Raw genomic sequence first — 21035 nt, forward strand, 5'->3', positions numbered from 1 at the left:
GCTGAGTATTTTTGATAAAACTGAATTGACATTTGAATTTAAAAGTCCACGTTTTCATATGAAAGTATACATGTCAGAAAAACTGGTGGTATCACCTAATGTCATTGTTCAATCTCAATAGAGACAAAAATCAAGAACAGCAATCCTCTCTGAAAATGGACCTTAAAGGACAGAGACTAAGTCTATTTAATTAATAGGAAATAAAGCATAGATGGTATAGGTTCTTATTTTGGGGTCCAAGACCTATTTCAAGAAACCCAAAGAAAAAACTTAAGTTTTATATAAAATTTTGAAGTGTTGGCTATTATGAGATTCTCAAATGAGTATGATATTTAAAGAGGAATCAGTACACCTACAAGTGAGATGATCTTATTATCGTTGCTGAACAATTTTATAAGACCTTAAGTTATTCAACAGCAAACACCGGGATAACAGTACGGCATCTTCACAGTTATACTGGATAGACCTCTTTCCATTGCAGTTAAAAACAAAAACAAAAACAACCAAAGGTGACACCAAAAACCATCAACTCAAGAGATGTAAGGCTTTTAGAAAACTATATGGGATCTTCTACCGCAGTCAAGACCAAAGGAAAATCATGATACAGTTTCAGCATAAAATTAAAAGAGAATGAAAACATGTTTCTTTCGATATCCCCTTTATAAACCTCTTCCTGGTTTCAAGACCTAATAACAAATTAAGTAGAACACCTCAGATATTCCCTCTCGGAAGTTTATGGGTGAATCCCAAATGCCACTCCCCCACAGAGTGGCAGGAAACGCGTTTCTCCCAATTCCAAGAAAGTGGACAAAGCTAAGGTGAGTAAGGACAAAAGACTCTCTCCATCTGTCAAAATGAGGAGGGGACTTGTCACTCCGGTTTGACGGAGTGGGGGGAAGTGGGAAAAGGAAGAGGGGACCTAAATCTTAACTGCTGCACGTGATGGCCTCGGCTCTTAAGAAATGTAACCGTGCCAGATTGGTGTGGATATGAGAAAGCAACTCAGCAGCAGAGGTGGTGGCAAAGGCAAGAGCTGAACCTCCTGGTGAGGAGCTACGTGGCATTAAGCAAACAGCGCTTCGTCTCCCCCACCCGCTGCTTCCGCCCCAACCCTTTTCCCCTTTGGTTACCAGTTGCTCCAGATGCCGTACAGTAGTTCAACAAAAGCGAAAGAGAGGTTCAGGCACAGGAAGAAAAACAGGTTCCGAGACGTCTTGTCCGACAGGATAGACCTAAGCATGACACAAGTAGGGAATAGCCGGGAAAGTCAGAGGAGTGCCGGACCAGGAGGTTGGGTTCCCCTTTCAGGACCCTCCCAGTCCACCCGTTCCTGTCCTCACACGAACGAGGGTGTCCCTGACGCTCCCTCCCTGGACCTCGGGCCATCCTTAAGTCTGGGCCTTTTCCCCTTCTGCCGGACACCCCCTTCCCGCAAATACGGCACTCCGCACCTAAACCAGCCTGAGATCTTGCCGAACAGATTGAACTTAGGTGGTTTGTATTCATCGTCCTTGATGGACAGGGGCAACATCTTCTCTGCCCGGCGAAGGGCCGGGTCTACTCCCCTCTAGTAGTGGCTCCGTGGGTGATGGTAGTGACAGTGGTGACGCCTCAGATGGGAATCTGGGAATCCCGCTTGCCCCGGGCCGCGCGCGGCTTCGAGACAGACAGATTCAGACACACACCGGAGAACCCGCCGACTTCCGGCCCCAGCCGCGCAACGCGTCCTGGGACGGGAAAGGGGGAAGGCGGGGCCGAGGGAGGGACGTGCGCGGTGGGGCGGGGCTTACGACGAGGGTTGGGTTGCGCGAGTATTGCTGGGGGCAAAAAGAGTTGGCAACTATTAAGTGGTCTAAAGGGCCGACTTGGAGTGGAGTCCCGCCACCTGGACTCAGGAAGAAAATCCTGAGATGGCCACCCACAGACTGGGCTGGCTGGGAGGTTGTGAGCCCACTCACGCCCACTCCGACTGCCTACCATTCTTGTTCCCGGATGCGCTGGCGTCCAGCGCCTGCCCTTTCGCCATTGCCCCTATTAGCATTAAATCCTGGTGCATTAGAGAGCAGTGCTTAAGAATCCAGGCGGCGACATATTCTCTCGCCGCCAGTCCGCAGGAAGCGCAAAGAATGGTTTTGCTGGATGAACTCCATGGGCGCCCAAATCCTAGTAATCCACCCCATCCCGCCCCCGAAAACAGTGCCTGACCTTTCTGTACTGCCACGCGGGAGGCAATCAATAAATGTCTTCCGAAAGAATGTTTAAAGGTATTTAAAAGAGCCTTTTAAAAGGAGATCCTACGAGACCGTGTTGAAATTGAGGTTTGGTTAAGGCATTGCTTCCCCGACAATCTCAATCCGTTCATAACCCAAAACTCGAGTTCCTACACGTCCCCTTCACTTCCAGGTCATCCCGGAGGCCGCCGCCGTGGCTCTAATTCTCGTGAGAACCCCATAACCAGTTTCAGGGAAGTGCAGGGAAAACTGACTCGTTGGTGGGACGTGAGGGCTTGCGGAGCGCCAAAGGCGAGCCCGGCGGGCCAGTGCTGGGCGCCCACGGTGGTTGGAACTCCTCTTCCAACGCCTCTCTGGGAAATTGTTTGGGTAAGGTCAGGTGGTCCATCACCTGAATGATTAAAAGTTGTTACCCTTGGGGGGAGAAATGGGGCAAAGGAGGACTGGCTCTTGGAGGTGGGCTAGAAACTACAAAACCGAGCTTCTTGGGAACGGCTTTTTAGTCTAACAGGAAGTGGAGCGTCACCGAAAGGGAGGGGCGGCCACCCGGGACTGCCCTCTTCTTCAGGCTCTCTCTTTGTGGGCAGCGTTTCATCCAGGTTATCAATCCAGCGAATAATGCCGGGTGAATGCACGCTGCTGGGTTTGGAAAAAAAATGAAAAATGAGCAAGCGAGACCCCCCTTTCGTTTCATCGTAACCAAGCTGGAAGCAAATAAATCGGCTAGGTCCCACTGCAGTCTTCTGCGCTCGAGGTAAGGAAATAGGAAAATGCTCTCGTGTTAAAAATCTTTTTGCAGTGAGAATATATGTGTTTTGCACTCCTTCTTGGAACTTTGTGAGTGTGTGGGGTAGTGATTCTGTGGTTTTATTTTTGAAAATAAAATTTACTTATTCTACAATTTTTTTTTAATGTTCGTGTTAATTAAACTGCTGTGTAAAAACAGCTAGATTTCAGAAATTAAGTTCTGGAAAGAGTATTTTGTCTTTGTCTTTCTTGGCGTATATTTCATTATTTTAATTTGAACATAGAAATATTTTCAATTAATAACATTTACTTATATTTTTAGGAAGCTTTTATATTAGCCATAGACTGAGTTTTACTGTACTGCACTGCTGGGGAAACGTTAAGTGGGTACAAACTAGGTTGAAGATAAATATTTCCACAGCGATTGAGTGTTTCTCCAAAGCTGCTTTATTTCAGTATGATGTAACTGGGAGTGGGGGTGGGGTGTGCATATATGGAAATAACTAAATTTCAGCAACTGGTTTCCAGCGTTCTCTTAACTCATCCAGGTCAGCTGCAATCTGAGCCTGTGTTTTTGTATTCTGCCTTTGAAAATAAATTCTACATTTTGCCCTATATTGCTGCAGATGAGAAATTGTTCACCTGGGTTATGGAGAAATCTGCAATACCCTTTTTCAAATAGTTTTGAAATAAGTTGGAGAAATTGAAGTTTAATTTCAGTTACAGTGGTCCTGGAACTCCTAAATTCCCCACTGCTCACTCCGCAGAATATAAGATAGCTATTCCGGTGAGGGCCTTCTTTCAAAAAGTGGCAATGCCACTTCACATCTTTCATTCTTAGACGACATAATTACCAACTTCAATACTAAATATTTTATTAGAAATATAAATTGGACACTAAATCAGGAAAAGTGCTATGAGTGGAAAATGTTTGACATGTCTCACGTGATTTGTCATCTTGAAATAATGTTTGTCCCATATATGTTAACCAGTATATGTTGTCATATCAAAATTAAAGTTAGTTTCATTCATTCAACAATCATTTAATGAGTGTCTACTATGTGCTAAGCTCTGTGCTGGGCACGGGGTGGGGGAAGGGAGGTAGCTTAAAAAGCCTGATAAAGTTCTTTCCCTGGAGGAATTTTATGGGAAGAAGAAGCGGGATGTGAGGAGAGGGCAAATCAGTTCAGGATTTTAGAACTAAATGATATTTAAGATGTGCACAAGAGGTGCTTTTGGTGTAGCGAGGAGGAACAACTGTCACCTGATGAGTCCAGATACATGCTAAGCCATCCCTTTACCCCTTCAGTAACTTGAATCATGAAAGAATATAAGTTTGGAAAATCAAAAATGATTCTTCAGGTCTATTCAGGTGGTCATTACAGATGCAGTATCTTGCTGGTCTCCAATCAGTTCTGAATTCCTTCATATGTTATGGATTTATAAGATCATAAAATAGGTAGATATATTAATGAACATTTTAAACCAATAAATGGATTTCTACCCTGAACTTTTAAATGTTTGTTTAGATCATCTACTAATTAATTGCATTAGGTTAACTGTGCAGACTATATGGGGGAAGAAATCCCTAACTTCTTAGACATGTGATTAAGGACTGTGAGAAATGAAAGCCGAGAAGATTAAGGGGCAGAAGCTCATCTCCAGCCAAGGTTTCAGCTCCTTTTGGGCAATAGTAAGGAATAGGAAGGATGCCATCTGTCATTCCTCAGTAATCAACGCTGACATTTACCTGCAACCCTATTATAGACCCTGAGTTTTTTTAGTACTTCAAATTGAATGCCTTATGAACCTTTAGTGAAAAAAGGAGTTTTGATGGTAGATAAAACTACAGATACTTAAAAATCTAGAAATTGAATACAAGTGCAGGTTGCTAATGCATTCAGAGGTCTTGCTCCATGGCATACATGTTCTGGTTTCAAAAGTGTAAACACATTAGATCATCAGCATGATGTGAGTTTATTCTGCTTCTGGATACCTAAGAGAAAGATGAAAACAAAAAATATAGCAATGTTAGCACCAGCCTGACAGGTAGCACCTACCTAATTGCCTAAATGTAGTTTTTAGAACACAGTATAGCAAATTTTAATTTCTAAAAATAATTCAAAGCCTATGGACTATAGCATTAAAAAGCATTTTTTTAAAATTTCCTGGTGATTGACAAAAACATCACAGAAAATTCTTTGATTTCCCTTAATAGTGCCAAGAGAGCCTGTTCCTATCAATTACTGAAGCCATAAGGAAAATTTTTTTAAAAAATTAAAACTTTACCATAATGAGGTAAGTACCAGTATTTTTTTTTTTTTACTTTTTAAAAATTGTGGTAAAATACACATAATATTTGCCATCTTAACCATTTTTAAGTGTACAGCTCAATAGTGTTAAGTGTATTGACATTGTTGAGCAGCCAATCTCAAGAACTTTTTCAGCCTGCAAAACTGAAATTCTATAACCATTAAACAACAACTCTCCATTTCTCTGTTCCCCGGGCCCCTGGCAACCACCATTCTACTTTCTGTTTCTATGAATTTGACTACTCTATATTCCTCATGGAAGTGAAATCATAGAGTATTTGTCCTTTTGTGCTGGCTTATTTCACTGAGCATGATGTCCTGAAGGTTCATCCATGTTGTAGCATGTGTCAGAATTTCCTTCCTTTTAAAGACTGAATAATATTCCATTGTATGTCTGTACCACGTTTTGTTTATCCATTCATCTGTCAATGGACATTTGGGTTGCTTCCATTTTTTGACTATTGTGAATAATGCTGCTACGGACATAAGTGAAATACCAGTATTTTTATCTGAGAAAAATTGTTTCCTATAGAGGTGTTTTTGTTTCCTTGGAAATAAGAGTTTTTACTTGAGCCAGAGTCTGTTAGAAAATACTATATTGCCTGTTTTAGATCTTATCCATTGAAATAGTATTCCAGGTTATAGTATAAAGTCAATACCTACAGAGTTGAAATATTCTTGTAGACTAGAACAAAGCTGAAAACAGAGACTACTTGAAAGACACTAAAAATACAATGTAGGTCAAGTGTGAGAGTCGGGAGTTTGTTTGGACCCACCACTCTTTCTGTGGCTCAGGAAACATCATTTAATATTCTCAGTCTCAGCTAGCCCATCTACAAAATGGGGTGGGTATATTTTAATTCCCGTGTCTCTGAAGGTTTGAAACATTACTGATTTGAGTTGTTAGGTAACATAAAGAGGGAAGAGGTCTGATAACTTCCATTACTATTGCTAAGCTCTGTGAGGGCAGGAATTGATGGCCTTGCTCATTACCATCCCTAGTGCCTGACAGTGCTGGGCTCGTGCATGGTAAGCACCTAGGAATGTTTATGGACTGACATAACTACTATGGATATTCTGACCTTCCTCTAATAAAGTTAGGAAGCTCATATGAATTAAGATTACGTCTTTGTTAGGTTTAATATCTAAGGCTATTTACAAATCATAATTCATGTGTATGAAATCTGTTTCTCTTAGAGAAACGATTTTGCAGTGAGTTTATTGCTGAAAACCAGTGTTGTATAAAAGGGAGAGGGTTCCATAGAATATTCCAGGTTTCTGTTGCCCAACAATCTTGCCTCCCCTCCATCTTCCTGTGACTAAAACAGAGAGAAGTTCAAGTGAAAAGCTTCAGTGTCCTGGAATGGTAAAAGTAATGTATTTGCAGATGTACTTGGCTTCTTTTTGACCCATTTCTGGAACTGATTTTGCATGGCACTGTACTGAGCTAAAAATGTTTTTCTATTTCTAGGCTTTCTTCTTAGGATGCATTGACTCCTTGGATCCTTATAAGTCGTGGATGTTCCTCTTAAGAATAAGTCCATTCCTTCTCCTGCCCTGATATATGCCCATAAGTTTGGTCATCTCCAAACACCACCATCATCATTATCATACAATTAATTGTCAATTCCTGGAGAAAGATGCAAGACGAGAAGGAACTTTCATCTAGCATAATTCAGACCTGTGCACTTTGAGGGTAGAGAAGGTCTCACTGCCTCAGTAACAAATAGCTGGATTGAAGGACGCAGTGCTTTAAGAAGCCTTTATACATAATATTTATGTAATTTCCTCTTAAATCAATGATGAGAAAGCAAATCTAATTAATTGGTAGTAGTTGCCTGAAGAAGTATTGAGAAGCAATTTGATGCTTTGTACAGGATGCTTAGGAGGGGAAAAACAAAACGCCAGGACTGTCAGGCAGCCTTTGCTACTGATAACAGGGTGAGATTAGGGAGGGAGGTGGAGACACAGGTACTTAGTGTCTGCTGTCTGTTTTAAATGGTGTCTTCGGTGTTTATTTGAACCTGATTTACCTGTAAGGGAATGGCTCACTCAATCTTGCTGCCAGGAGAAGAACTTGCTCTAATTTAATGCGACCAGCGCAGAAATTCTTTCCTTAACAGCTTGAAGTGAGAAATGACCTGTTGCAGCAACTTCTGTTTTTCAAATGTCATACTGTAGGAAATTCAGCTGTTTATCAATATGTTTTAGCACCTCTGTTTCAGAACTATAGACTCAAAATGCAGTCTATAGTCCTAAGCTTTCTAAATGACAGGACGTAGATTGGCTACTGATGATCATGTATATGTTGTTGTTAAAGTGATTTTCTATTGACAGTATATGTGCATCTGCATCAGTTCAGGCGAATTCCTTATGCCTGGACCTTGGGTTCTTTATCTATGAAACAAGGAAGCTGGCTTAGGAGGGCTCTGAGGTCTCTTTCAGTTTTCTGAGTTTATGATGTGTTTGTATCATAAGGCATATAGATACTGGAGCAGTTTTGGAGACATTGCTTTATCCTTCATTGAGCGTAATACATAGCAGTAGGGATTTCAGGGGCCACCTGGCTAGCAGTGTTCGTGTTCAAGGTAAAATATATGTAGAGCAGGGCTTCTCCACCTTGGCATCACTGGCATGTTAGGCCTGGGTAATTCCTTGCTGTGGGGCCTGTCCTGTCCATTGTAGGATGTTTAGCAGCAGCACTGCCATCTGCCCACCAGAGAGCAATAGCATCTCCTAGCCCCAGTCACAGCAATCAAAAATGTCTCCCGACTTTGCCCCATGTTCCCTAGAGAGCAAAATCGTCCCTGGTTGAAAACCGCTGGTCTAGGAGATGCTATGTAACCATATCAAAATAACTAAAAGGATGTGCTCTCTACTCATGAGGAACTAAATAAGTTAACATATGTGCAAAAAATATCATCTGGGGATCTTTGATTTTGCAGATGATTAGGAGAAAAAGAAGGATTTTTGTTTTGCTGACATTTACTGTGTTTATCAAAGTCACATTTAGTTTACTATAGTCATAGATGGAAGAAGGGCAGAAAGGGGATAGACTAAGAACTGTCAGATCCTTTTTGGAATGAGGCAGGGTGCCAGGAAATATATATATCAATAGATACAATTTTAAATTAAATAATTTTAATTCTTGGTTCTTTCTAAGTAAGACATAGGTTATCCAGATGTATTCATTTTCATATCCCCCCATTCAAAACTCAAAGCTGTGATTTAGGTGATAGATTCTCCTCTGGACAAAGGACAGAAGAAAGCTATAAACTGAAATCCAGATAGCTATGAAGTCATCATCACTCTCCATACTGTTGTAAGGCTGTTTCCAGTAGGCCTACAATAAAGTTCCAGACTTCAGCTATTCTCAAAGTACAGAGATGCCCCTTGCACGGCAGTCTATAAAGTTTTTGTTCTTGCTTTTCTATGTAGGCTACAAATGTAACATAATTTTATCAGGCGATATCATTTAATAAATACTACATGAAATATTTACATTGTCTTTCCAAAGATATAAATTATGTCTCTCAAAACATTTTTGATACAAGTAAAATAGGGGATTAGAAGCTATCTGAAAGAGGAAATTTCTATGACAGATAAAGTGGGGTAACTCCCACTTTAAAGTATAGATAAAAGTGAAACAGTCGTTCACGATTATCTTTGACAATGTATATTTATAGTAGGCTATAGAGATGAATCTTCATTACTTTTTCTCCACTAAAACTGCCAGGTAGCTATTAATGTCTGTTTTAGAGACTAGAGACACTGCTATGTAAGTTTTATAGTATGTTACTCCTACTCAGCTGAAGAAAATGAACATAAAGATCTTAATCAGGGTATACTTTAATGCAGTTGTCAGGATTCTTAACTCTGAGTGCTTATAACCAGCCATTTTTATGCAGAACTGAAAATATGTTTTATGAGACCTGCTTTTGAGTCAGTATTAGAAGGATTATCAAGGCCTTTGAACCAAGATTATTAATTCATAATGGTTTCTCTTTGGTTTACCACATTAACAGTATATGTTGTTTTAGTAAAAGGGTGTATACAGTGAAAAGATCTGTGCTCTCAAACCTTAAATCACCATCCTTGAAAAGTAATCATGGTAAAGCTGAAGTTACTTCAAAAATAATTCATTTTGTTCGTATCTTAGAGTGAAGCTATGATAAAAGGAGAAACACAAAATTTCTTTTCTTAACAGAACAGGCTGCAGAGAAAGTCCAGGAGAGAACATCCTTGAAAGCTCTCCAAAAAGATTACTGCAAGGGAACATTTCTTTTCAAATCTGGACTTTTGAAAAGTGAGAGTTGCTGAATGACAATGACCATTCCCTTGTCCTTATGAATAAGTTCTTCCTTTGCTTGCACAGGCCTCAGCGCATTATCACATCATGGGGTGTGTTCCCCTATAAGCCTTGTAATTCTCCAGTCCCCACTTCTGTGAACTTTAAAGAGAGATGTTAAAGGCACGGTGTATATGGCCTCTCTATGTCCTTGCTGACCTGTATAGAGAAAAACTGTTGCTACAGTTACAAAACACACCTCACAACATGAAACAAGATCAGGGGAATGTGACTGTCACTTTAACTCCACCACTGCCAAGTTTCCTCGATGAAAAACAGAAGACTGATCGGACATCATTTGGATAGCCAAGTGAGATTTCGTTTGGAACCTAATCTGTTAGACAGGAAGATTTAGACTAGTCTTAGGATTGTTTGTAGAATGGTGGCCTAGCTGCAGATGCCCAACTGAAACCACAAGGTGCAAAATCAAGAGCTTACATACAGACACAGTGCACTTTTTCATGAAGGAAACCCAAATAAACTGTACAGAAGCAGTGTTATACAAGGAAGAACAGTGACAGTGGCTTGTACAGTTAGCACACCACAGGTGTGAGTTAGCAGTGAGAAGTCTTTTCCAACTTGATATTATTTATCTGTAATAAGGAATAGATAAGGGTATCTGTTTATTGTATAGCCTGAGAGGAAAAATTGTACTAAAAGTAGTAAGAGTGGATAGACCATGGGTCAATTAAAGTCATCAAGAATAATAATATCTCATTCTTTCTGGTTCTGAGAGATCTATTTTTTTTTCTTAAAGATATGTTTTATATGTCTAGAAACTCCTGGTTGATTTTTGTTTTCAGTCTTTTTATAAGTAAATTTCTTTAAGCTTTCTTTTTCCTCATTTCAGGCTTTTGTACTTGAGTAGAGTAGTAGAATAGATCTAGGAAAAGTGCTGAGATGTATTTGAAGGCTCAGCTGCCAGCATGGAAAATGAGGCCATCCCTCAAAAGCTTGTGGAGGCTTGTGGAGGAGTAAGTAAAGCAAGTAAATCAAAAGCAGAAATAGCAGAAGAATCAAACAACAGCAGCAATTGAAAGCCAGCAGTTCTCCAAAACGAGGCAGTAGGGGTGATAGTGAAACTGTATTGGAAGCCAAGAAATCAGAGTTCTGGGTATCTGTAAAACAGTATGAGATTTAACCTTTCCTTACATTTGTGACTGAGTTTTGATCAGACAAAAAATTTTGACCAATAAATCTCCAGGCCTCATCACTTGGTTTTTGTTCGCCTACTCTTCTGTAGCCATCTCAGGCAGATCCTGTAGGTATAGTGAGGAATACGAGAGTCCAGAGCTGATGACAATACCTGGTGATCCTCATGTTCTGTGGCGGAGGTTGCTTTGGAAGCTCAAGAGCCCTACCTCAGCACATCCCGCATTTGAAACTGGCAGTACACTCCCCAGCCCATGATGATGAAAAAGCCTGGGCTCTGGCAGGAGTTTTTTTCCTGGATTTGGATCCTAGATCCATTACTTCAGTTGTTTAGTAACCTTGAGAAAGTTATTTAACCTCTGTAAGCATCCAAATACTATTAAATGGGAATAATAATACTAGTAAAATATAAACAAGATTCTGTTGCTCCCCTGATCAAAACCCTCCAATGGCTTCCCATCTCACTTAGAATAAAATCCATACTCCTTACTCAGGCCAACAAGATCCCCCATAATCTGGCCCTTGCTTATCATGTCATTCTGATTTATTCTCTTCGTTACCATCATGCTGAATTAGCTTTGAGTTTATTTATTTTGTTATCTGTTTGGCCCTACTGTTTCCTCTGCTATTAACAGCAGAGACTTTGTCTATCTTATTCATTGCTATATTCACAGAATCTAAAACAGTGCATGGTACAGTAAGTGCTCAGTGGTTATTTGTTTAATTTACTGAGTAAGCACGTACTATGACATGCAAAGCACATAGTACAGGGCCTAGAATGTAATAAACCCACTATAATTGTTTGCTTCTGCTGCTATTACTATTATTTCATATATTAGGGTTCTGCATATGATTTCACTTGGAAAAAAGTTTGCTACCAAAATGTAAGTTTAAAGTTAGTGTACTGAAATATACATATATCAGAACATCAAGTTGTACACCTTACATATATACAACTTTTATGTGTCAATGATATCTCAGTAAAGCTGCTTAAGGAATTAGTATACTACCAAGAAAAATATAATCCCATCTGAAAAAAATAATCTCAGTTCCAAATGTTTAGTAGTGAAATGAGGGCAAATTTTAAAATGCACTGCTTAATTCTTCCTGTTCGGTGTGTAGATAACCCTTTGTCTGCAGCTGCAAAGCGAGCAGGCCCAGAAGGAAAGTTTTATTCACTGTACTTTTTATCTAAGGCCAAATCACCTTATCAAAGAGGCAGGGTGAACTGAACTTGAGTCAGCTAAAAGATGATTAACCTCTCTCCTCAAAAAAGCAAAAACAAAAACATGGTAACTAGTAAGAATGCTAAGATTCTGCATTTTATTTCCATTTCTACTCCAGGTGTTGCCACATCTGCAAACTCCCTGGAAGAGTGATGGGGATTCGAGTACTTCGTTTCTCTTTGGTGGTAATCCTTGTGTTACTGCTGGTAGCTGGGGCTTTGACCGCTTTACTTCCTAATATCAAAGAAGACAAGATGCTCACTTTGCGTAGGGAAGTAAAATCCCAGGGCAAGTCCACCCAGGATTCCTTTACTCTCATAATGCAGACGTACAACAGAACAGATCTCTTGTTGAGACTTTTAAATCATTATCAGGCAGTACCATATCTGCACAAAGTGATTGTGGTGTGGAACAATGTTGGGGAGAAGGGACCAGATGAGTTATGGAACTCTCTAGGGCCTCACCCTGTCCCTGTGATCTTCAAAGTACAGACAACAAACAGGATGAGAAATCGACTCCAGGTCTTTCCTGAACTAGAAACCAATGGTGAGTTGCAGCTGGGTTCTTAGTCTGGCAGGGCTGCAGCTAACCAGAGCTGGGGGTGGGTGCGTGGCTTTTGGGCCTTCTACTTGTCTTAATTGCCTGGAGAAGATAGGGAAATTTAATCATAAGAAAGCATTTTGAAAAACTTAAGGGTCAGTTTCCAAGATGTCAAGAAGCAGTCTCCTGGGGAAGAAATCGCATATATCTTGCAACAGTGACAAAGAGGTTCATATCGTGAAAGAAGATATGCTATGATTACATATTACTGCATCACAGAAGTTAGTAAAATGCCATTTAACTTATGCTTAATGTATTTTTTGCCGCCTCCTTTTCCTCCCACTCAGCAGTTACATGAGATTGTAATTTGCTTAAAAGAACCTTGGTTTTATTTATTTATAGGTTCATTAGTTTCTAGGATGATGGATGATAAATACATGATAATTTCCCCCTCAGGAAATTATAAAAATCAATTACATTTCAAGTAAAAACTTTTTCTGCTAGACAAATCTCTCCAAGAATACATTTTTTTATTTACTGAATTTCATTCAGAAAATACTTCATTTGAATGACTTATAAAAACACCACTGTATCTTATAACTTCTGTCTTCATTTCCAAACTGTTTGATTTAAATTTTTTTCCTTTCATTTCAGCGGTGTTAATGGTAGATGATGACATGCTAATTAGCACCCAAGACCTTGTTTTTGCTTTCTCCGTGTGGCAGGTAATGTTGCTACATCCTTTATGAAATCATCCGTATAAAGTCTGATCTAGTGTTTAACCAGAGCAGCATGGTTTAATGTGAGAGTCACCCAAACCAGCGTAGACAGTATTTATCTAAAAGGTAGATTAATTTATCATAATCAGATTTCCTGAGCTCAGTTAAGCTAATCTGAAAGTTACAGTATCTTTTATCTGTATTTGATTTATATTTGGTATATTGGAAAGAAGAGCTAGAACTGACTTCCAAAGAACAATGAGGAAACGATCTGGTATATGATAGAGCAAAGACTAAAATCCAGAGGCACTTTCGCCTGTATCTCAAATGAGAAGTGTATTTCTGTATTAATATTGCACAGAACTTCCTTTGAAAGAAACAATTTATTACATCCATAAAATTTAATTCTGATTCTGAGACCATTGTTTAAAAATTAATAATACTGATAATAATTCTGCATGGACCATTGTAGTGGCAGTTTCCTCCACCCCCACCCCCTTAAATTCCAAGCTGGGATAAACAGGCATAAATTGCCTGGTATCTATAAAAACTCCTTTTTCCTACTGAATATGTGTTAATAGTAGACAACTTTTACAAGTTGCACTACAAGTACCTGAAACCAGAACTGCATACAAATACTTTGAAGCCCTGTCCAATAATTAAACACTGTGCTACCCAATAAATGGTCTAATTTGCACTATAGTAACTCTCCTTAATTAGCGACTTGGGATGTAACAACATTAGGTATTAATGGTAAGTGGTCACAGTACTCTGCAGATATCATCATTCTCAAAACTTCAGTTTTCAGCTTCATGCCTAGTGTACTGATCAACAGATTTTTTCCTATCAGCAGTTTTTCCAGCCCTATAAATAAAAGCTTCCTAGGCGAAAAGTTCTAATGTAATACTCCAGCTGTGAGATTTCTATTTCAGGTAAAAAATCAATCTCCTGAAAATATCAGGGTGGGGGGAAATATGAGAACTGCGATTAATTAGAACAATCCAAGTAAACCATAATTAAAGATGGATAAATATGACTTTAGGTTTTATTCATAAAACCATCAAGAACAGTTTCAATCCATTGCGCAAGATAATTTGACTCCTAAAGTTCTGTCCCATCAGTGCCCTGCATAGTGTAGTGATTTGGGGCCTAGAGAGAAGCAAGATTAGAGCAGACAGGTATCTGTGCCTTTGCACTCACCCATCACCTCCACTTGCAGTGCTTTACCTTTTCCACCTCTATTCATCCGTGAAATCTCTTTCATCGCATAGATTAAGTGGCACATCTTCTCTGAAGGCTCCCAGCCTTTACACCCAACCCTTGACATTCCCCTTGCTTCCCAGCAGCACAGTTGTCATCCTGTCCTCGGTGCCCCCCTGAGAATTGCACAGCTGCATTTACAGCTTTTTCACAGTGTGGTAATTCCTGGTTCACATATCTGTATCATACCCTCTCTAGACTATGCGTTCTTTGAAATGGGATTTAACCCACCCTGACTTGTATGCGTGTGTCCCTAGTTTAGTGTCTGTTCTGTCAATGAATGAAACTCAAGTTATTTGTGAGATTGAACTAAACCTTTTAATTCTATAAGTTCATGCTTCTTTTCCGTGATTCTCTGCTTTTCTTTGCTGATTTTTGTTTTATTTTTAGTCACTCTCATCCTACTATTATTGTTTTAATACTATCCTTCAAAGATCCTGACACATCTCATATATCTATATATATGTCTATATCTATCTATCTATCCATCTATCTATCTATATATCTTTGAGCAACATGGATTTGAACTGTACAGGGACATTTATACTCAGATTTTTTCAATAAATACAAACCACAGTACTACATGATCAGTGGTTGGCTGAATCTAGAGATGCAGATCTGTGGATGCAGAGGGCTGACTGTAAAGTTATAGACGAGTTTTCTACTACGCTCGGGGGGTCAGTGCCCCTAACCCCTGCATTGTTTAAGGCTCAACTGTATATGTGTGTGTTGTGTATATATGTGTGTATATATATATTTTTTCTTATGTTTTTAAAAAAGAGACACCCAAGCTGAAAAGAGATAAAAATAAATATCGTTTAAAATCAATGGTGACTTTCAAAAACATTGAAATCAACATGGAAAAACAGTAAAATGATACATGTAAATCCATAATTTTATATACGCCTAAGAGATTAAAACAATTTTTCAAAATAGTCACATTATATCTTCTTATCTCCTGTAATAAATATCATTCATACTTCTCTTATAGCAAAACTCAACTTCTCTTATAGCAAACTCTGAAAAACCAGACTCTTTGGTAACTCGAATTTATTAATATTGGATAATGTGTAAATTAGGAGAATATTTGTGAGGTTAGAAATTTTGTTAGAGATTTGGTTATGATGAATTGACCTTTAAACTTATCAGTACATAGATGTATGAATTTGTCTGGAGTTAAAGGAAATTGAGATGTAGAAGCCAGGAATAAAATAACATTGACAAATCAGTTTAATTCTTTCTGTAGTAAATCATTGCCTTTCACCATGTCAGCTTTAAAGAAATGCCACACTTAATTGTTCTTTTTCCATCTTTTCAGCAATTTCCTGATCAAATTGTAGGATTTGTTCCAAGAAAGCATGTGTCTACTTCCTCTGGTGTCTACAGTTACGGAGGTTTTGAACTGCAAACACCAGGGTTTGGAAATGGTGACCATTACTCTCTGGTGCTGATTGGAGCCTCATTCTTCCATAGCAAATACCTTGAGCTCTTTCAGAGGCAACCTGCTGCTGTCCATGCTTTGTTAGATGAAACGCAAAACTGTGATGATATTGCCATGAATTTTATCATTGCCAAGCACACTGGGAAGACTTCGGGGGTATTTGTGAAACCTGTAAACATAGACAATTTAGAAAAAGAAACCAATGGTGGCTATTCTGGAATGTGGCACCGAGCTGAGCACTTTCTGCAGAGGTCTTATTGTATAAATAAGCTTGTTAACATCTATGACAGCATGCCCTTAAAATACTCCAACATTATGATTTCTCAGTTTGGTTTTCCATATGCCAATCACAAAAGTAAAATGTGAAAGTAAAACAAACAAAAACAAACCTCAAAACTGCTTGGTATTTGAGTAGCTTCTTCATGCTATGGTCGGTTTATTTATTTATTTATCTTTAAGCACATCATGAACTTTTTTCTACTCCAGAAGTTTCTACAAGGGGGAAAAGGTGCTTAGGGCTTCTAGCATATAAAATTTAAAGGCACTTCAAAACCCAAGAAGCTGGTATTACCCAGATAGGTCTTCCTGTGAGAAGTTTTCATCCACAGATATGATTCCTTGGTCAACAATTTTATTGTTTACATCCTGAGACCGTTCTACAATTTAAAAAAAATTTTTTTAATTGAAGTATAGTTGATTTACAGTGTTGTGATAATGTTCTACAGTTGTTTTGACTCCTGGCACTTGCCTTAAGGACCTTTAGCAAGCTGTTTCCAGGATCAGAAACTCAGGACAAGTATTTCTCAGCTTTTTCATTAAAGGATGATTATTGTCATTTGAAGCCTGAAATGCCTCTTCAACAAAAGCCTGTGGTATAGGGAAAAGCCATGTGAGGAGAGAATAGTCTCAATCCCATATAAAAATGAGTGGAAATTTTGTGACTATCAGTACTTCCCTTGTGGTCCTTCCAACCAGCCCTTTCCAGGACTAACTTATCCCAGCATGATTTTGGTGTAACCATCAGTGCTTTTATTTCTGTGGATATCTGTTGTGACTGGGAGGGTTAATTTTAGTAGCTAAAGGATGTCTAGTTGTTCACTTGATTTTTATGAACATTTACTGCATGGATCACAAGTGCAGCCTCTGTTTCTTAACATGCAACTTATATGCAGTAAGGAGTAAATGTGTTACTAGATTCAGGTCGTGCTTTTTGTCACTGAATCTGACTTTGAGATTGCACATTAATTCTTAGATTTTACATAAAGTATGTATTGTTTAAGAAACATGTATAAAATAACTCTTGAAAGAATGTTTAAGTAGGAACTGGCAGAAATTACAACCCTTACTATCAAATGATCTTTATTGTTATAAAAGCGTAGGTTATCTCCTGGATACTAAAACGTGTGTATTACGCACTAAGTCAATCTCTTGCATTCAGAACTTCTTCCCTCCACACAGCAAAAGATCCAGAGATCATTTCAATTACATAGATACAGGAAAAAATAAGAGACCTGAGTCATAGTAGAGGAATTCCACAGGGAGTCTGCATCAGCTGATTGTTAAGTTGCCCACTTCCTGTTATGTGAATTAGTATCTGTTCCACACGGTGTCTGTGTTTGGTCCTCGTTCACTATTGGTGGAAAGGAATACTCAGGCCTCTTTCTGCCACCTTCTCCTCTTCCTATGCCCCCTTCTGCTCCCATTATGCCGTTATATTCTCAAAATTGCAAAGCTATGAAAATAATCATGGTTAATGTTCCAACAATGAGGTCTCTGTGCAATTAGCTCAGTGTATATTGTTCCTTTACATGGGCATGTGTATGTATCTTAATGCCATCAGAGAAAGCCAATAGAACTCGCAGCCTCACTAAAAATTTATAGTGTTAATTATCTGCTTTGTCCAACCTTGGTAGTGACTTTTTGCCTCTTGAGATTGGCAGATAAATAAAATAAACTTTTACCATCCAGATGTTCTATGTTAATTAAGCAGACTCATGCTTTCGTGGTTGGTATTTACACAGATTTTCAAATATTCTCATATTTTGTTCCGAGTAAGATTAGAGGTATTAGCTACATTGCCCATGGGAAAATTTTCCAGTGGGAAAATATTCTCAGGTTTTATTTCTCATCTTGTATTCTTAAACTTACCTTCAGCATCACTTAAGTTGCTCATATCATATTTTTCAGACCTTATAGAGCAAATATGAAAGCAAAGTGAAGTTCAGTCTGTGTTACAAAAACTCTTGCATTGATTGAGGCTAGACATATACTAAAACTCTTTTTCCCTGCACCCTCTTATTCTTGCTCCAAATGATCTGGAGAAGAGAGGATGCTCAGGCTTAAAGCTACATGAGAAAAGCAATATAGCTTAGGGGTTAAATGTGCCAGTGGAGTCCTTGGGCTCAAATCCTTCCTGCATCTCATGTATACTTCACCTCTTGGAGCTTCAACTTCCTCGTCTGCAAAAATGAGAATAATATCTACGAAGGGGTTTGTTTTAAGGAATAAAGGAGATAGCTTGTGTAAGTAGGAACACAGTACCTTGCCCATTTTCAATGGTCAATAAAGGAAAGATGTTGGGGTGTGTCATTGACAGTAAAGGCAGTTCATTCTACTCAACTCACCTCTCAAGCATCAGAAAGGCCCCCGGACCCACCAGGTGCGATATTTGGGAAATTGTTTCTACGTAACAAATGTTTCTACATAACAGTGTTTCTGCATAATCATGGCAATTTTCATCTCATTTTCTTTATTTCAAATGCCCTTTTTCTAGTTAAAACAGTACATATTCATTCTAGCAATTTTGGCTTATTCAGACCAGTATAAAGAAGAAATGAAAAGCCCCCAACCGCATTAACGATGGCTAAACATTTTTGTGTCTATTCCTCCTGACTTTTCTAGGCATATATTTTAAAAGCATGATTTGTTTGGTATTTCACTGGATGGGTAAACCATAGTTTATATAATCAATCATATTGCTATTCTGTTTGATAATTTCTTATTATTGTAACAACATTTGGGTAAGTGTCCTTGCCATGAACAGATCTCTTTGAGCCTACCTATAATGATTTCTTTAAAATCAAGTCCAGCAAGTCCAATGCCTGGATCTATCTAGTCTTCGTATTTTTAGGAGTTTTAATACATATTGCTATATATCCCCAAGAAACATTGCCATAGCTATAGTATTACCACATCTGAGAGCACCTGTTTCTCATCAGATTCCCAACATTGCGTATTATTTTAAATTTTCTTAATTTCTTTTGCCATGCACAAACGCTGCAGAATTTGGAAGGACTCTGGCTGTGTTAAGAACTCCATGTTGAGAAGACTGAAAAAGCAGGCAATCAACTGTCAAATGAAAGATTCCAGGACAGTGTAAGCTTCAGGAATCCTGAAGTGCTTCCAGAAATTCTTTGCTCCCAGGCTTGAGTATAGGCAATGAATTGTTGGCTCTTTGCTGGTCCCAGGAAAAAAGAACTTGGAAGCAACAAAAAATGCTCACAATGGTTCCTCTGAAAAAGACCTAGGGCTTTGACCACAAAGTCAGGAGTGGATTAGTGAATGTGTGTGTGTATGTGTGTGTGTGTGTGTGTGTGTGCCTATGTGCACGCACACGTACGTGCACATGTGACAGTGGGGAGGGTAGGAGGTAGAGGGAGTGGGAAGGAAGGGGATGGAGTGGAGGACAATGCTGTGATGGAAGAGGAAGACAGAGGTGCCAAATCTCATTGGTAGCTACGAGGACATAAATGGTGAGATCTGATCATCCTCTACCGCATGCTATTTCATAAGCCAGTTTTTATTTTTCTGCTAGTTTCCTCCAACTTTCTCTCTCTCTCCCCTTCCACCTCCTCTCCATTCATGAAGGCTCTCTTAATATAAAACCCAAATATTTTCAAAAATATACTTATTGTGGATGAAACGCAAAGAGCATTTGATTCATTGGAAACATGCACTGAGTCCTGGCTCCACTAAATTTCCTCATCTGCTGAGTGGGGTTGAAAATACCTGCCCTAAAATTTCACTGGTTGTTTTTGGTTTCAAAGGGCACAACGTGTAGGAAGAACTTTACAGTATCAGGAAAATGAAAGAATTTTTTAAAATCCGTTACAAATAAAGAGCAGCTCAGCTGAGAGTGAAAAAAACTTGGTTGTGAATTAGCAGCTGTGTCACAATTACACCTTAGCGCATAAAAAGAAGTGAAAATAAATATGCAAGTACCGAAAACAATTTAAGGAACCCACTTTATTAGCTCTGGCTCAGAATGAAATATTTAAATGAAGTGTTTAAACTAGAGATGACTCGAGGCTCTTTCTCTTTTCATATATCAATATTTATTTTATTTAAAAAGAAAAAGGACAAAATTTTTGGTCAGAATACTTAAGTAGATTAAAAGAAAATAAATCTGGGGCTTCCCTGGTGGCGCAGTGGTTGAGAGTCCACCTGCCGATGCAGGGGACACGGGTTCGTGCCCCAGTCCGGGAAGGTCCCACATGCCGCAGAGCAGCTAGGCCCGTGAGCCATGGCCGCTGAGCCTGCGCGTCCTGAGCCTGTGCTCTGCAACGGAAGAGGTCACAACAGTGAGAGGCCCGCGTACAATAAATAAATAAATAAATCTGAAGGAAACAGCTTTAATTTACAGCAGTGGTTCTTCACTTGGGCCGATTTTCCTCCCAGGGGTCATTAGCAATGTCTGAAGACACATTTGGTTGTTACAAATGGGAGCAATCTACTGGCATACAGGGAGGATGCTGCAGCACTGCCGCCCCCAATTAACTGTCCCAAAATGTCAGTAGTGCTGAAGCTGAGAAAAAACGTGCATGATATATTATAGAATATTTGATTGGTAATTTATCTATATAACTAACACTTTATGACACTGCCAGTTGCATTCCTAAAGTTTTATCTTATATAACAGTGCCTATTGGAACAAAATTAAGTGGGGGGGGAACATGTTTATATTACTATTAAGACATCTGGTGCATAATTCTGTGACCCAAAATCTGATCAAGGAGCCAGAAATTTCCCTGGTTAAGGTTTATTTCTGACTTTTTTTTTT

The 21035-nt window shown here is 39.1% G+C and overlaps 2 protein-coding genes across 10 annotated transcripts in view; one reads left to right on the forward strand and one right to left on the reverse strand.

Annotated features, from left to right (window-relative positions):
* Nucleotides 1-2336, reverse strand: part of SLC30A7 (solute carrier family 30 member 7) — an 82353-nt gene extending 80017 nt beyond the window's left edge. For 2 of the 5 annotated variants that reach the window (XM_033862872.2, XM_073810298.1), the window contains exons 1-2: nt 2206-2336; nt 1131-1232 (exon numbers count right to left, since the gene is read on the reverse strand). Coding sequence is in view for 2 of the 5 variants with exons in the window: in XM_004313057.4 (XP_004313105.1) it covers nt 1131-1232; nt 1452-1531 (182 nt within the window). In the remaining 3 variants the exon portion in view is untranslated. Of the gene's footprint in view, nt 1-1130; nt 1233-1451; nt 1711-2205 lie in introns of those variants that run through there. The other 3 variants (XR_002173100.3, XM_004313057.4, XM_019919553.3) reach the window with 3 other exon arrangements.
* Nucleotides 2337-2388: 52 nt separating this feature from the next.
* EXTL2 (exostosin like glycosyltransferase 2) lies at nt 2389-17943 on the forward strand. 5 transcript variants are annotated; one of them, XM_019919558.3, is made up of 6 exons: nt 2846-2985; nt 5197-5276; nt 9498-9596; nt 12135-12562; nt 13211-13281; nt 15854-17943. In XM_019919558.3, the coding sequence occupies exons 2-6, from the start codon at nt 5272-5274 to the stop codon at nt 16340-16342; spliced, it is 1092 nt and encodes a 363-aa protein (XP_019775117.1). In that variant the 5' UTR covers nt 2846-2985; nt 5197-5271; the 3' UTR covers nt 16343-17943. The 5 variants fall into 5 exon arrangements, with proteins under 5 accessions (XP_019775116.1, XP_019775115.1, XP_019775117.1 ...); XM_019919557.3 differs by lacking the exons at nt 5197-5276; nt 9498-9596 and adding an exon at nt 2389-2600 and having other exon boundaries at nt 2819-2985; XM_004313058.4 differs by lacking the exon at nt 9498-9596.
* The last annotated feature ends 3092 nt before the right edge of the window (nt 17944-21035 follow it).

Source organism: Tursiops truncatus, chromosome 1 (assembly GCF_011762595.2).
Source record: "Tursiops truncatus isolate mTurTru1 chromosome 1, mTurTru1.mat.Y, whole genome shotgun sequence".
In the NCBI taxonomy this organism is placed as follows: Eukaryota; Metazoa; Chordata; class Mammalia; order Artiodactyla; family Delphinidae; genus Tursiops; species Tursiops truncatus.

Excerpts from the sequence above, each read along its gene's own strand:
- EXTL2 (XM_019919556.3), top strand. The coding sequence starts at position 2,861 with ATGCACGCTGCTGGGTTTGGAAAAAAAATGAAAAATGAGCAAGCGAGA. Across the intron at positions 2,986-12,134 it reads TGCAGTCTTCTGCGCTCGAG|GTGTTGCCACATCTGCAAAC; the intron begins GTAAGGAAATAG and ends TTTCTACTCCAG. Across the intron at positions 13,282-15,853 it reads TTGCTTTCTCCGTGTGGCAG|CAATTTCCTGATCAAATTGT; the intron begins GTAATGTTGCTA and ends CCATCTTTTCAG.